The sequence below is a fragment of the Cyrtonyx montezumae genome, unplaced genomic scaffold (assembly GCF_038088225.1).
Source record: "Cyrtonyx montezumae isolate F1298 unplaced genomic scaffold, pur_monq_1.0 scaffold_4, whole genome shotgun sequence".
Classification (NCBI taxonomy): Eukaryota; Metazoa; Chordata; class Aves; order Galliformes; family Odontophoridae; genus Cyrtonyx; species Cyrtonyx montezumae.
In genome coordinates this window covers 13,250,691-13,267,340 of record NW_027072045.1, presented here as the reverse complement: position 1 = coordinate 13,267,340, position 16,650 = coordinate 13,250,691, and the positions used below count along the sequence as shown (strand labels likewise).

The window sequence follows — 16,650 nt, the reverse complement described above, 5'->3', positions numbered from 1 at the left end:
TCCTTAATAGAAACACTGAATGAAATGGTTAATTAATAATCTCACCAGGGCTGGCTTGAGGCACAGGCTAAGTAGGCAAGTTCCGAAGTGGCAGGATCTAAAGCAGTACCAAAACATCAAGCAAACAAGGCTGTCACCACCACTGTCTCCCCAGTCAGGAAACATCTGCATGCCTGATGTCTGCAGTGGATTCTGATGTTTCCAATATATCAGTGTTTTCATAGATATGCATACAGTTGTAGGATTATTACTGCAACAAATATAATTTCACCATCCTTGAAACATACCCAACAAATCTAGATTATACTGAAATTTAAAGGAATCTCCTGAGCACATGAAGAGGCATAAAGACAACGATGTAAGTTACAAGATGTGCTGTTGACTGTCACGATCAGCTCTTGCCTAGATATGTGAGTGCACCTAAGGCCAGCCCTGAACCCATGTTACTATGTTATATTTATTTTAAGGGACTTCATTGAGGGACTGATCCAAAACCCACTGAAGCAAGCAGCCATCTCACCAATAGACTTCAGTGGCATTTTGGTCTGGCCCTAATACTGTGTTAATACTAAAAATAAGAAATTAATTAAACAGATGTGTTGATCCAAAAGGAAGGGAAGGGAAATCTCAGTTAAATCACATCTTTACACGTATATCAGCATTTTAGGCGTGTTAAGTAATCACTGCACGCATATGGCTAAGTACAATTGGTAAGCGCATAAAACCAAGCAAACCTCAGGTCTGTAGCATTAGTCAACTACTAGTTAGAAAGCCAGAGGAGCACTGCAAAGCCAAAAAGGCATCAGACAGTCAAGGCAATGCTTACAGTGCAGCAAATAATTACAAGGCAGCATAATGCTCAGCAACTAGAGAGAACTCCAGGAAGAAAATAAATGGACAAGGCAGCATTTGTGCAGAAAAATATAGATGGTCCTTCATTATTACCTTCAGAGATAGGGCTAGGAGTAGACGCAGGAAACTGGTATGTAGGAGAATAAGGATTGTCTTCTGCAGCAGAGAAAAGCAGTGGATTTTGAGGCTATCCACAGTGAAGTGGATGTTCTGCTTCATCCCCCAACTTCCTATCACCATTTGGCTTTATCGCTTACTTTAATAATGCTTGAGTAAACATCATCATACTTTAAGGATTAACGGATTAGCAAAGTCTTAATTATTTTATACATTACACAAAAAGGTATATTGGGCAAAACTAAACCTGAATCTAGTGACTATTACGGTGCTACAGTACAGTTAACTCAAAGCACGAGACAACACATACTCTGACTAAGCTTCTGGTACCTTCAGGTTTTTGCTGGATTTCAGGAAGTTCAGGAAATATGTAGGTAGGGCAATAAGGGTTTTCTTCAGGAGTGTCTAAGGAGAGGAACATGATTTGAAAAAACAACAGAGAGTAAAGATTTAAAGGGGAAGAATAGCAAGACAAGAATCCACACAAGCTGGAGAACAGTTCCTTGTGTGCTGATGCTACAGCATGACACTATCTACATGCTTTCTTGGGCCCTCTAGGGTGGGGGGACCCTGGAAGCAGAAAGGGCTCAATTCATTCTTCATATCCAGAAGTACAGGCTCTGGCTGAGCTAAAGAACCTCTGTTAGAAGCACTGGGGTGAGGAAATGGTTCAACTCTTTCTCACTCTATCCAATACAACACAGTGCCTATATATGCATAAAGCTCATCATGACAGCACCTGCAGTGGCAAATAAACCGTGGAGCATGCAAAACTGGAGCTGTGTTATGTAAGCGCATATTTGCCTGCACGTGAGCCTGTTCAGAGGGTTCAGTCTGCAAACACTGCTGCAGCCATTTCTCACACAGAAGAAAGAACACGGATGTGTCAGCAGCCAGGCACAAAAGTGCCTCGAAGTAGTAGAGTCCCTCACTACAATGAAACTTGAATAAAAATGTGAAACTTCATGTTTGTAAGAGCTTACTACAGTTTTGAACTATGAATGAAGAAAAACTTGAAGTTTTGAAGAGCAGAATTCAGATTCTGAACTGCTCAATCTCAGCAGAAATAATTCTCCTGGCGTCAGTGAGCCTCAAACCAAGTTCTATTAAGCAGATACCAAAGCAAAGTTGTTTCAGTAATAACTTACTATCACTCAAAAGTGTTTGGTGGAGTAGCTGCTAATAGTGGAGTTCAGGGATCTGTTTCTTAAGTATAGACTTCTTAAGAATGAATGGCAGCCTTCTGTACACTTGATTTCATGAAGGCACTGCTGTATACCTCTCTGAACAATCACTTTGTACTTGAACAATTGCTTTGTACTTCACTGCTCTCTTACCTTTGTTTTTAGAGATTTTAAATACATTGGTTGAATTCTGCAGTGCAGAGCAAACACTAATTAACATAAAACACTTCTATTGAACATCCTTAGTACAATTTTCACATGTATTGAAAACATTGTCAAGGTGGTCTTGTAAAGTAAGTAAAATGACCCATCATACAGTACCTCTATTTAGCTTGTGTATCTGTTTGAACATTGTCTTGTACCAGTCCTTCGATCTGTCTGTATTCTATTGGAAAATAAACAACACACACACACAAATAATCAGAAAGATTTATCCAACCTTTCAAAGTCTTTTTAAATTTTTTTTATCAAATCTTTCAGCAGTAAGTACGGTTACGACTCTGCTTTCCACTTCATTTATTATTGCTGACTACCTAAAATTCAAGGCTACATGAAGTCAATACTTTAAAATATAAGTAAGATATTAACCTAACATATAAGGAGGCTACAGGTTTCACTGAGGTTACTAATACTGTGAAAGATCTGCAGGGGTATGTTTAATCAGTAAAGAACTGTACATTACGTGGAAGATTGTACATAGCAATCTGATCTTATCATATTCACCAAAAAGTAGGCACTGTGTATAATTTTGTGATTCACACTCTGTGTCCAATGGACACATGCAGTGTTCAAGTCACTCCAGACATTAGCTGTAAGAATGGGTCCCTTATTCTTTTCATCGTAATTTCACTTGATAGTTGACTGAAATGAAACACGTTTAGAAGAGATAACTGCCTTTAAGATGTCTAAAATAATGCAAAATTAGCATCCTCCTTTGCTGCCAGCAGTGAATGAAAAGAATGACTCTTACTTTTTTTTCCACCTGATGCTGAAATTGAGTCTTTGATAGAACATAATAATATGCATTGGAACTAAGATTATACCTTCTCTTATATCTCTGCAGCCTCTGGATCTTCAGCAAATTTTCCAAGTTTCAAGACAGGCAGAACCTGGCCCAGGTTTTTGCAATGGTAATTTTTCCATTGTTGCCTTACCCTCAATGGAATGCCAATGTCATCAACAGAAGTATCAGTCACATGCTGAGGGCTCTTGACAATTCTTCTCTTCTCCTCCATTACCCTCTTCTCACTCAGCACTGGCTCCTGGACTGGTTTGATTTGTGTAAGTGCCAAATCTACTTTATCAGAAACTAGTCTATCTGGCACCGAATCTGGAAATGAAAACAAGGGGTTATTATTTCATCACAGCATTCCATCACCTCACCATATCCCACTCTTTCAAGGCAAGAACCCTGGCAAATAGTTGATGAGACAGACTGTGACCCTGCCAGCTGTGGCCAGCACCTGAGCTGAAGAAATCTGGCAAGAATATGTTTGATACCAGCAAAAGCAGGCTAGCACCTCTTCACACATCTCACAACAGGCTCAGCTGTTACATAAGATGAGAAAATTTTTGGTTTTGGAGACTTTTTTGGGTCTAATCAGTGGCTGCAATTTCATTCTTAATCAGCTACATGGTAGTAGGGCACTACCTTTTACAGCTTGCACTTACCTTCCTGAAAATCTCATTTGTTAGGGCACAGAAATGCTTCTATTGGATTTAACTAGAGTTTGTAAACAGCAAATGCTACTATGGTTGGTTAGCATATGTACAATTCCTCTTTATGAGAGGGGAACAGCTAATTGCTCCAGACTGCCTTGATTCTACCTGGCATTCCTTGATGCTGCGTGACTGCCATCCATATGCAGCACCACTGGGCAAGGAACCAGGGAGCTCAGACTGCTCTGAAGATCAACTATGCTCAGGAGAGCTGCAACATAACAACTTCTAGGCTCTGCTAAGGACTCTTCCTCATATATTTTCTGGAGAATAAAACATTAATGATTTTTACAGTCTGCCTCCTCAAGGATTTGCTGGGTCCTGATCATTTTATATCGCTGCATGCATTGAAGAGAGAGGTTTATTCACATGCACATCACCATGCTGCTCAAAAGCCATTAAATATGAAGAAATCTGAGAGGGACAGTTAGCAGAGGAGAAGCTTATGAACAACAAAGCACTGGTACTCTGAGCAAACACAGTTCTGGCCTGCAAAAATCAGTTCATGAAGGATTTGTGTTTGAGTGGTTTCTCCTCTAAAAATAAAAATGAAATAATGTTTATAAAAAAAAGTCGACATGTAGCAAAGCATCAATTAAATCCTCTTCTAACTTTTTCCGTTCTGTTTTCTCTCCCTAGCAATGCACATGCACTGCTTTCTGGTCTTTTTTGTGTTTCTGGTGCAAAGGGATATTTTGTACTTGGTTCGTTCCCCTCCATCTGAAAGAATTAACAGCTAAATTCCATACTGGAATATTTGCTACACAGCTCCAAATATTTCTAAGGCACTCCTGGAAGTACATACCAGGTCAAGGTACCTAAAAACATCAAATAGCCAAACCTAGTGCCTGGCCACACAGATAACCATGCTGTACACCCCATGCCACCTTTAAGGTCAGCAGCAATATGGGGCCACACAGCAAGAGTTACTCTGCTGTGATGAAGAGGATGCAAGGGGCAGGAGGATGAGGTAGCCCCTGCACCTCCATGGTTGCTTTGACTCACTGAGAGCAGGTGCAGACCCAGCGGTGCAAAATGGCAGGCCATGGGCCATTTGGGCCCAAATAAGCCACACTGTGAGTTGTCTCTACTTCAGAAAACAAAAGAGTTCCTGATGCTGAAGGGAAACACCTTGGGGAAGGGAAAACCAATAGGAAGGAAGCCTCTGTCTGCAGGACACACAGCTGAGTTGTGTGCACTGAGGCACTGCCAAGGGAAGGAGCAGAGAGAAAGGTGCAGCTTGTCAAATCAGCAGAACACAGCAGAGAGCAGCGATGGGTTGGTGTGGCACCAGAGGAGCTGGATAGAGGGTGCTGGACCCTGGGAGTGGGAACAGGAATATAACTTATGATTCAGGAGAATAAACTAACAGTTCTTTGAGTTAGGTATATTAACACGGCCGGCCACACAGGCAGCACGTGGAGGAGAGAGTGAAATCAAACATTTGGTGACTTGGACTAAGCCAGGACAAACATTTGAAGTCTTTCTTTTGCAGTTCTGGGGAAGTGTGTTTGCTCAAGGCACTCCACAACTAACAAAGCAGCACTTGGCTCCAGCAGAGGCAGTGGGTGCAAGGGAGCAGACCTTTCACATCATACCTGCCAGGCTACTAAGCCTTTTTTGCTGTTCTGTGGTAAAGGAGGAAACAAAATAAAGAGAAATACAGAACAAATGGGTGAGACAAACAGCAAGTGCTCTGGTGCTGCATTTCTGACAGGCAAGAAATACACTGCAGACAGAATGGCAGCAGCTACTGGAGAGAGTCTGTTTTCAGGTACACTGCTAAAGTGACAATCCACAGCCCCTTGTCCACACAGCACCTTTGTGGATAACACAAATCTTGTGATGCAGTGCCCAATACACTTGTAAAAGGTATTCTTTATTTTTCAAATACCAGAGGGAATGAAAGAAGCTGGACAGGAGGCAGTTTTAAAAACACTGAGGACTCAGAGTCAACCAACTTGATCAATAACTGTTATCATTAACACAAAGTACATTTTAAAACAATAATGCTATTAGCATTTCATAGGGTTATAGGAAGAACTGAGCCATTGTTGGTGCTTGCTGAGCCTCAACACATACTAATGAGTTACAGATTGAGCGATCTGCCTACAGTGGTCCCCAGACACGGGTTGGGTAAGGCTATGAGTTTCAGAAATATCACTTTGCTTTATAACCTTTCATTACTGAGTTCCTGGACTGGGACATATGTGGTATCTTCTGGAGGGTTTCACTGTGCTTACAGTTGACAGAGCTGCTTTCTAAAGGGCTGTCCAAACAACTTGCCCAAGTTGTAGCTGGTAATAAACCAAGGATTCTTAGCTATGTTCTTTGCTCTATCCACTGCTTAGCAGTTAATCTAGTTATTTAATGCATGAAAGCAATGTGAAAATAATAAACAGTTTATGGGTATACTAAACACAGACACTCTTGAAAGCTCATGTGGTTAATGCAAAGACTACAAAACTTTATGCACCTGTTAAATATTCATAATAATCATGCCATGCACTGCTTGCCCAGGAAATAACTGTGCTTTGTGGTGGCCTGGGACACTTGCCAAGCAACTCTGCAGTAGGTAAAAAAACCTCCATTTGTATATTGTTTGCTAGCAGAATCTCTCTTCAATGGATACTTGTACTAAATGGAACAATTTAGCAAGGGAGACCAGTGTTTTGGTAGATGGGCTGTTTCTATTTCTTTTTGTTGTTGGTGGTGGTGGTTTTTTTTGGTTTGGTTTGTTTTTTACTTGCATCTCCGACTAGGAAAGAGATGCTGATGAGCAGAAGATGGGGAGGTAACTGCTACCTCACTCTCCCACCTGACCAGAACCAGCTTGCAGCCTCAGGAACACTCTAGGTAAATGAGAATTTGATCTTTGATCTTGTGTTCTGGGACTGTAAGCAAAGGCCAAAGACCTGCCAGAGTCTAAGAGAAAGGGCTGCACAGGGGAACATAACTGCTGGCAACAGGGAAGAAATGATTTAAAATGCCTTCAGAACTCCCAGAGGAGCAACAGAATAAATGAAGACTTGAAACCAATAACAGAAGGAGAAGAGGAAACAAATATTTGAGTATGTTTACTGCAAAATTAAGATGTTGAAAATAGAATGCATCAGTCTGGACACCAACAAATGAGAAGGGAATAAAATCTTACTCTGATGCTTGGAATGAAATAGAGGATCTGAAATTACTTGCTCATAAGCATAAATCATTTTCAGTTGGTGATACTGAAATCCGGTATAAAAAAAATTCTGAGATCTCTCATCACGTCTGAGTAATTGTATTTACTGTGTTTCAGATGTCATGACCTGTTTCTAAGTTTAGCAGCAAAAGATCTTAAATGCTTGCAGATTAATGAACCAGCAAGTAAAGTATAAAATAGGACAGTAAGTGACGTCTGCTATAACAGTCACTCCAGAGAATAAGATAACTAGCTCCTTAAAGAGCAATCAATAACCCACTGAGGAGAAAAAAAGCCGCATTATCCATCTGGAAGACTAACTGAACTACTGGAGATTTCAGATTGCCAGCATTAGAATGACCTTGAAATTTCTTCCTCAAAGGATATTCACAGCACACAAGAGGAATTTATATTAAACCTCGTCTTGACAAGAAGGAATTGATTTCAGAACAAAATACAAAGGGAAGTTGGACCGTAATCCAATAACGATTTTATCTGTTATGAGACTAAACCAGCTTCGAATGGATAAGGTCCAAAAAGATGAAATCAAATGTGAATCATGTCAGCCAGGAGAGAAACATAAAAGATCGCTAAGATCTGAGAACCATTTAAAATCACTACATCAGCTACATTACAAAAACACTACAAATCACTATCAAAAAAGCTTAATACTTTGCTGGGATAAAGTCTAGAAGGGGGCAGAAGCATAAGGAACTGTAAGAAATCCTCAGTATATAAACAGATGGAAAAGGTGGAAAAGGAAGAAAACATACCTATGTCTAGATAATATATGCTAGGAAGTAGAAGAAAACTATGATGGAAGTAAAAGAATTTACAGAACGTCTCAGAGATTCAAAAAGAGGTTCAGAATAAACAGACCTAGCAGCAAACTACATATTTTACCAAATAGGAACACTGAAACTGCTATTAAGAGGGCAAAAAAGATGACACATCCAGTCACTGTTTCCATTATATCCCCCCCCCCTATTTAAATAAAAAGCCTGACGTCCTACAGCCTGCTGGAGAAATACTTTCCACTTCAACTGTAACAAAGGACTATACTGAATGACAACAACTGAAGTCAGAGACTTGAAAATCACTGCGCTCATATGAAGTGCACATAAGAATTTCAGTATTTTGCTCTAAAGAAAGAAGTTTCAGGAAGAGCAGCTTGCTGGACTGTTGACATTCATCCTCAGTATGCCTTGCAATACAAAGGAAACTCTACAGGTCAGGAAGAAAAATGCTGTGACAACATTTAAAAACCATAAGCATGATGGCTGGGACATCTGCCTGTCAAGTTGACAGTAACCCCAGAAAAAAAAAACCTGTAATGACTGATATGAGATTTTATTATTAAAAACATAGTGTAGCACATAGCATCAATCAGTACAGATTGATGATGAGGGTGTGTTCTCAAACCAGTTCAATATGACTCTTACAGATTACAGGTCTGATTTCTAAAGACTTGAAAACATGTTTGAATGAGATATTTTATAGACTCAATTATGCTGCTTAACAAGTCACAATCTATATCACAGTCAACAAAAATGTGATTATAAGGCTCTTCAATACATCAGGCTACAGTATTACGAGGCCTGATGGGCAGGGGCAAGAGATATTCAAGACAGAATAAAACTGTTGTCTGCGAAGGTAATTCATCAAGTGGAAAATCTGACATCCCTTGTCTCAAAGCCTGAGTGTGTGGGCCATCATATGATACAAATTTGTTTGTTGTGCTCTTTAAATCTACATACAGAAAGGAACATGCTCTAAAACGCTTCAGATTTACAACAAAAACCCACTAGAACAGTAACCCCGCTTAAGGAAGACAACAAAAAGCTCTGAGATAAAAAGGTCTCAGATAAAACATTTGGGAATCCAGGCATTCTCATTCAGGAGAACAAAAAGCTTCTTCAGATGCTGGTAGAAAGGAAAAGATAAAACCCACTCACATGAGTGATACCATCAGCTGGGCTACAGCACAGTAACTATCTCTGGAGCTAAAGACAGTAGTCTGTTTAACAGAGGCACCGAAGAAAAGAATATACATGTAGTCTGCAAATGCTGGTAAGCAGATTGATCAAAATGAGTGCAAGACTTGCCACTATTTCCTGATTATTTTTCCTTTGAAAAACACAAGTTGCAGCATTGCAGATTAAATTTCTCCTCCTCCTGTCTTGGCGTTTCCCAAGTTCACTAGAAAACAAAGTAAATTGGGACTGCATCTGTGTGGATCTTTACAAATTGCAGACTTTGATGATGCAAAGACTGGGAGGCTGAGGTAATGTCAGTCATCAGAGAACTAAAAAGGAGAAGGAAAAGTTTCCCTCTAACACCAGAGATAAAGAGATGCTACTGTCCATTCAGAAGAAGCTGCTGTGAAGTGGAGAAAGACTTTTACAAGCAGTCTTGTGTTTACTAGGCCTTTTTGCTCATACACAAACCTAGAGCTCAGGGTGTACTGAAGTGAGGGTCTGAGTTTAACAAGTTGTGGATGGAGGAACAGTCTGCCAAATTCAACATACTGGCAACTGATTTATTTACTACTGGGTATATATGGCTGCTTCCACACTGAAGTAGATGAGAATTAGCTCATCCCTCTTCCAGTGAATGAGGACCTATCTCAAGTTATCTTGATTCTATTGACAGATAGACAACAGTATATACCCTCTCCACCATGACAGAACATCTAATAAAGGATAAGCTGTTACCTGCAATAACTTAATATGCTCCCTAAGAAACATCTTCCCCAGCATCAAAGTAGCTACTGGTCTATGGATACTAATTAAAAAAGTAGGCATTGTGCCACACACTTAACCTGTCACCTGTGTGCACCTGGAGTATGCTGCAGTCACTACATTTGGAAGCGTCTTTGTTATTCCTTAGTAGTATGGACTTCACTGTCCATAGCACACACATTCCTAAGTTCCTTGCAGTTTTAACAGTTTATTCAGTTTGAACCTGAATATCTACCTGGAAGTCTCCTTACCTCGATTGTGCTGCAAGAGAACAATAGTAGGATTGACGATTGTGGTAGAAGGATAGGCAGAAGATGACTTGTTGATTGATGTGAAGGAAGTTGGATAGTCAGTGCCACCGCTTGGCTGGGACACTTCATTTAGCACAGAACCTGGGTCCTGAAAAGGAGAGCAATACATTATCATCAGCATGCAAGAAAGCTGCAGCACTGGGAAAATCTGGGGAAAAAAAACACCATTTGAGACTGAATGAGAAGCATAATCATAGCAAATTTTAGTAAAAAGGCATAAGCATGAGCATTACCTTGCTCCATGTACATACTCTGCTTCTTGTTAATGCAATTAGTTTGCTAAGGCAGTAGTATAATTCTTTGGTGTTGGGTTTCACAACTCCAACCCCAAAAGGGGGCACTAAATTATTCTGGCAGGCTCTCTAGAGCAAACACAGGGTTCCAGAAACAAGCAATTCTAATTGTAAGAAAAGAGACAGACATCCTTCCCTGACAAATACACACACAAATACTTCTTTTTTGGTTGTTGTTTTAAAATAATTCCTTTCATAGCAAGGATCAGGCATGCAAAACTCATGCAGTTCTAGAGTGAAACATTACTGTAGTTGGTTTGGTAAGGAAGGTCCAAGAAACAAGGTTAGCTCCATCACTCAGGAGACTGTGTGACGTCTACATGGTAAAAATCACGAAAAACAAACAAATGATAAACAGTAGGATACTACTAAGAAAGATACTCAATGTAACTTTGCTGCTGGCGCATAGATAGCAACATACTCTCCCCTTCCTAAAGCAGCCAGCTCCATTGTTTATGAATTTCAAACCCACCTTTGATGTCACCACAGCTCTGGTCATTCTGTAGAAATACAGGCTGTGCCCACAGGGAGGCTTTAAAATTAGTTCATCTTTGAAAATTCTCAGTCTAAGGATATCAGGCTCTCTCTTTACTGCCAACAAAAACAAAGAGGCAATGGCCTAAGAATGCGTGCAGCAGTTTAGGCTGAGATTTTTCAAAGCTTCTCATGGAATTTGGATGCACAATTACAATTAAAGTTAATGGGAAATAAGCATCCAAACAGAGTGAATGTGGAATTTCTGAATTCTTGCTGCTCCACTGTCAGACTGGAATTCTGCAGGCCACTGATCTGTGAAACAGAGCTGAGCATTCAAATGGGAGTTTAAGTCAGTACCGAAAATAAATAAGTACACAGACTGTTAACCCAGAAGAACCATCTCTCTGGAGCTCAGCGCCCTCACACTCAACAGTGTCAATGGAAAGGGCTTACAGGATAAAGTTGAGGAGGGCCAGAGGAAGGGTCAGATCTCGAACAGATTAAACAGAACATTGCCCATCAACAGAAGCATTATCTACAGTAATTCTAGCCTAGAGAGGAAGTAGAGCAGAACATTCCAGTTCTGCTGGATGAAGGCGATCTTCCTCCGAGAATCATCCTGATCAGGTTATGGACATTTCATAAGGGCAGAACAGAAGGTTCTTCAGAAACAAAGATCTCTATGACAGGGTCCTAACTCTATTTTGCAGGTTTGGGTTAGTAATTCAAGCAATGCAATCTGAGAGAAGTCCGTGGGGGTCAGGAAGAAGAAGGGGAGATGGATTTGAGCTTCGTTTTGATAACTCATGTATAAAGAACCCCTAAAAGACAAAAATATCAGATCAAGTCAGGCTTAGGAGTCCCAGCTAAGTCATCAAATCAGGTGAACAAAGAGTGCTGAAATCACTGCAGAAAACAGCTCTGTGACCACATGAACAGAGCACTCACAAAAATAAAGTTTCAAAACACTCAACTAATGAAAATCAGGTACACCAAAATTTCTATTACTACCCTAGTATTTGGATGCCTGCTGACTTTTCCTAGTGCCTGCAAATAGGCTCCATAAAAATATTTTAACTGTTCTCAGCAGTAAAAGACCACTAATTCCAACAGAAACAAAAAGGCCAACACTGAGAACTTTCTAAAGTACCATCTTCCGTAGTTTTTTACCTTTCCCCCCAAACCCCATACATCTGTTTGGGGTACCCGTTTGTCCTCTATAGAGTCAAAGGCCAAAGAAAGCGCCTTCATAAGAGATGGAGGTTCTGCTGAGCTTCTTTGCTTAAACTCATAAGCAAGCATATAAAAATGCTGGTTGTTCTAAGAATGACAGTATCTGACCCTCCTTGTACTTTTTGCCTATTCTGAAACTTCAACTGAGAGCTATTTCTCCTCCTTGTTTGCAAGGACAATTTAATAGGAGGTGATGAGTTTAAAGAGTAAATATCTAAGCCAAGGAAGAACACAGTAAAGTTCAAGTCACAGTTGTTACAGCACTTCTCAAAAATTTTGAAGAACTCAGTCAAAGACAGGCAACTTGGTATAGAAGAAACACTCTGATCCTAACCTATCCCATGGCGCCTACAAACTTGGAAGAGTCTTAGCTTAGTAACTGATAGTATTGCTTGTAGGTCATTGAATATCAGCAGCAATCTTACATTGGCTTCAACAGGAATTTCTGTAGAGACCATACAGTCTTACAGCTCCAAGCGGAACAGAAAGCCAGCCCTAATCTTTAACTGGTTTGCTATTAGTACTTCCAGTGTTGTTCAAACACAATTAATGATGCTATTAAAAGAGCCTGAAGAGATCAGTTAGTTGCAGCTGTTCTGTTTATACAGCATTCATTATTAGCAAAGCCTGGTGTAGACTCCTAAAATGTGCAACACCAAGCAGAATGGATACAGAAGTAGGCAGTCAAATGTTGCATATGAGAAGTCAATAAAAGTTCAAAGCTGCACAGGGCAGGCAATATGCATGCACTAGCACAGGACGTAAACAAGGTTTCAGTTGTCATGCTGCTTGCAGGGAGTGAGTCATCACTCCTCTCAAGTTTAGTATGCCAAGGAGAAAGTAATTTTAATCTGGGAATACAAATTTAGGACAAGAGTGAGAAGGGTACTTGGCAAGCTTACTGTACGTGAGATGACTCCAGTGATTTCAGGCTTCAAGCCCCTGTGCAAAGCCCCTGTAACCGGAGGTACAAGTGAAGGTGGTGTTGAGAAGAATGGCAGTTTCGGGTAAACAGAGGGTAATGTGCCAGATGCAGAGGGTGCTTGGTTATGGTGGGAACCCCTCTGGAGATGTGGGGGAATGAAATCATCTAGAGTCGGAAAAGTCAAGGGTGTGCCAGGAGGAAGAGTCTCAGGGAATACGGAGCCTTGCCCGAAAGGAACCAGAGGCGGTGGAGGAGTGCTGGAGCTGCCTTCTTGCTGTCTGTCTGGATTAATCTGGACAAGGGGAACTACTATAACCCCAGGCTGAGTTGTGGTGGCAGTGGCATCCTGTAGGAAACAAGGTGTTGTTATGCAAAGGGGAAGATTGGAACTTTAGTCTAATGCAGCCACATAGTGTCATGCAAGGATGCACCCCAAATAATACAAAGCCCCAAAAGACTTTCTTTCCCTAGAGAAAAATATTTCTTCAGTCTTTCAGCCATGGCCTCTGTAAACACACTACTTTTTACAAAAAAAAAAAAAAACAAAAAAAAAAACCCCACAAACAAAAAAAACCCAACCAACAAGATAGAATGAAATAGCATCTTCCTTCCCCTCACCACCCCTCTTCTGTCATTTGCAGAGAGGCTAAATCAAACCAGAAAACAGTGCTGCACTCACCCATCACTTGAGAAGCACTAACCAACATGTTACAGAGTTCACTTCTTTTACACCTCCTTAAAATAGCAAGATCTTAGCCAGTCCAACCCAGCCCCCTACAAACAACATGCACACAAACACACAGATCAACGCTGGAGAGACATGAGGTGTTAAATATCACGGAGTAGAAGACCACAAAGGCTCAGGTGGTATTTCAGATGCTCAGAAATTAGGAAGGATGGGGATAAAAGCATTAAGGAAACATTATAATGAATTAAGAACCATTCAAATGGCTGAAAGAAAACAAGGTTATGTAGAAAACATGTACCATGCTGCGTCCCACTGCCTTGTATGGCGGCTGCCGCTGCTGGGTAAGGTATGGCTCTTTTCTCATTCTGTCCTCTGTGGCAGCTGTGCTCTGGGGCTCTAGCACTCTGTCCCTCAAAGCTTGCGGAGGTGATGACTGAGTCCAGGAGGGCTGGCCCGGATCAGAACTAACTGCGTCTTTATTGAGGACAATGTAAAAGTATGGCCTGGGAGGAATAGGAGGAGGAGGAGGAGCAGGAAGAGCTTTTCCCGTTGCAGAGAAAACAATATCGGTGGCTGGTGCTTGTGTGACCTCAGCTCCCAAACTGGTGCTGGCTGATGGGTCATGTGTGGTGCCAGTGGAATTTTCAGATGTGGCTGAGCAAGTGTTGTTAGATAAACAAGCTACATATAGTCTGCTGACCTTTTTATCCGCCTTCGTCTCATGACTGGAATTCATTCCAGCCTTACTACTGGGATCTGCCCTGTCAGGGTTGTGTTGTAAGGATGATGCATTTGATGAGGAGCTACTTTCCAAGAGTGGCTGCCCAACATGCACCGTATCTCTGGGACCTGAAGCAGGAAAATGCTCTGCTGGCAAGCCTTGCTTCCCGCTGGGGACTGTCCCATAGGGGGTAGGTGATGAGAAGTAACACCGTGTGCTGGCATTTAGTGATGCACGCTGAGCAGAAGGCTTGGGTGCATTCAGGTACACGCAGTCCATGATGGGCACTGGCAGCAGGTTGGTTGCTTTAGTGTCAGTGCGAGGACGCCATGCAAAGCTTTCCTCTTTGGGGAGAGGAGGACGGGGAGGAGGAAGGGCCTGCCCAGGCAAGAGTCAAGAAGCAAGAAAGGGAGAGAAGCAGCATGAAACGAAAGGAAAAAGGAGGGAAAAATAAATTTGAAGAATGAATTCAGTCATTAGATTTGGGTTAAGCAGGTTTTAATACTGCAAGAACAAAAAGCAAATACAGTATCTGGAAGGCCAGTGCAGAACTCACATCATCTCACAGAGCCTCTCTCAGCACTCCACACTGCAGCACACAAACATCACCCAGCTCTAAGTCCCTGCCTACACATTTCCATACTAAGATTTAATATCCTGCCTAACTAAATCCAGGCGTATATCAGTGTAACCAAATACTTCCCAGCACCAGTGACATCTGAATTGCAAAGCCAAATTCAGAGCCCTAGGCCATCTCCTCTGCACGTTAAGTGCACTGCCAAAAGATGAACATGAAGAAGTTTTGCCACTGCTAATGAAAACAGATGTGAATACAATAGATTGCAGTTGGCTAAATAAAAAGCCAGCATTTATTGCTACTAGAATGCTGGCTCTTGAATTCTTTTGAGGATTTTTCGGTCCTAAGAATGCTTTTGACAAGAATAGAATAATTAAAGTTTCCTGAGGAATTGAGTTAATAAGAATTTGCCTTCAAAATCAAGATTGTTACAGAGAAAGTCTCCTTCCTGTGAATTTTGAAGGAGTAGGTGAGCTGGAAATAAAAATAAGCAGCAGACAGTATTACTGGTTTTGGTACTTTGCAGCTAATTGCAGCTCCAATTCCAATCACAGTGAATTTTTTCTGAAAGTCAGATTGTTTTGAAGAAAAATAACTGCAATGGAGAGGTTTTACCTTTTACTTGGTTGCAAATAGTCAAAAACGATAAGCTGCTGAAAAGAATAAACTAAAACATCAGTCTAGTGAACAGCAGCTTCCTGCATTCTTGCTAATTAATCCTCCAGAGACTATAAAAGTGTGTTTCACACATACATACCACTGCTGTATCATTATGGGCAAAGAGTCGCTAAATCAGAACGAAGATTCCTTAACAGCTCACAACAATCAAGCATGAAAAAGTACCACCTGTAAAATTCATCCACACATGACAGGTGGGGGTCAGCACCTATCCTTGTTAGATGGATATATATCTAAAAGAGTTTCATAAAATTGTAGCTATTCCTGTCCTCATGCTGCTCTTCTTTCACCTTCATCCCTGATGAGGGAAGACTGCAGAAGTGGTTTGGGAAGTGCTTCTTCTGAAGGGCTTCTGGTTTTGGAACAGGATCGTCTTCTTTTGGTTCCTTATAGAAAGTAGCTTTAATGTGAAGAATTCAGCATCACATCACTTTCCTATGTTAGGCTCTCCTTATTACTGTACTACCATTCAGTGAAAAATGAGAAAATACAAATTATCTATCTGCAATTGCCTTTTCTCACTTTGTTCCATTTCACCTTAGTTTGGACAGCAGTCCTCACTACTTCTGTAAGGAGTACTACATGCTTAAGTCTTCTCTCTGCTCATCAGAAAGATCAGCAAGTGACTACAGGACCAGCTGTAAATGTCAGGCAGTAAATAGGTCTCTCCTTTAGGGTGCTGCTCCTTCCCATGTTTTCACCTGAGCTGTGCCACCTTCTACTCACAATTTCAGGAACAATGTCTGTTCTGAGGCATTCCCAGAGGTCACTGATGATGGGAGCAGTCACCCTGACAGGGGCCAAGGCTTTCAGGGCACTGCATTTCATACAAGAAAGCAGTTTCTAATGAAGGGTTTACTTATCAGCATTCAGACTGCCTCTCTGCAGACCAGTTACTCAAAAGGATGAAGTTACACCTTCTTTTAACAGATTCATTTCAACAATTTATCTTA

At 41.1% G+C, this 16,650-nt stretch overlaps 1 protein-coding gene across 36 annotated transcripts in view; it reads right to left on the bottom strand.

Annotated features, from left to right (window-relative positions):
- SORBS1 (sorbin and SH3 domain containing 1) overlaps window positions 1–16,650 on the bottom strand; it is a 160,447-nt gene that overhangs the window by 39,494 nt on the left and 104,303 nt on the right. For 12 of the 36 annotated variants that reach the window (XM_065746223.1, XM_065746224.1, XM_065746230.1 and 9 more), the window contains 8 exons: window positions 14,020–14,820; window positions 13,011–13,379; window positions 10,046–10,193; window positions 5,471–5,500; window positions 3,308–3,483; window positions 2,475–2,538; window positions 1,300–1,374; window positions 946–1,008 (listed from right to left, as the gene is read on the bottom strand). In XM_065746223.1, coding sequence (XP_065602295.1) covers window positions 946–1,008; window positions 1,300–1,374; window positions 2,475–2,538; window positions 3,308–3,483; window positions 5,471–5,500; window positions 10,046–10,193; window positions 13,011–13,379; window positions 14,020–14,820 — 1,726 coding nt within the window. The remainder of the gene's footprint in view (window positions 1–945; window positions 1,009–1,299; window positions 1,375–2,474; window positions 2,539–3,307; window positions 3,484–5,470; window positions 5,501–10,045; window positions 10,194–13,010; window positions 13,380–14,019; window positions 14,821–16,650) is intronic. The other 24 variants (XM_065746240.1, XM_065746242.1, XM_065746253.1 and 21 more) reach the window with 7 other exon arrangements.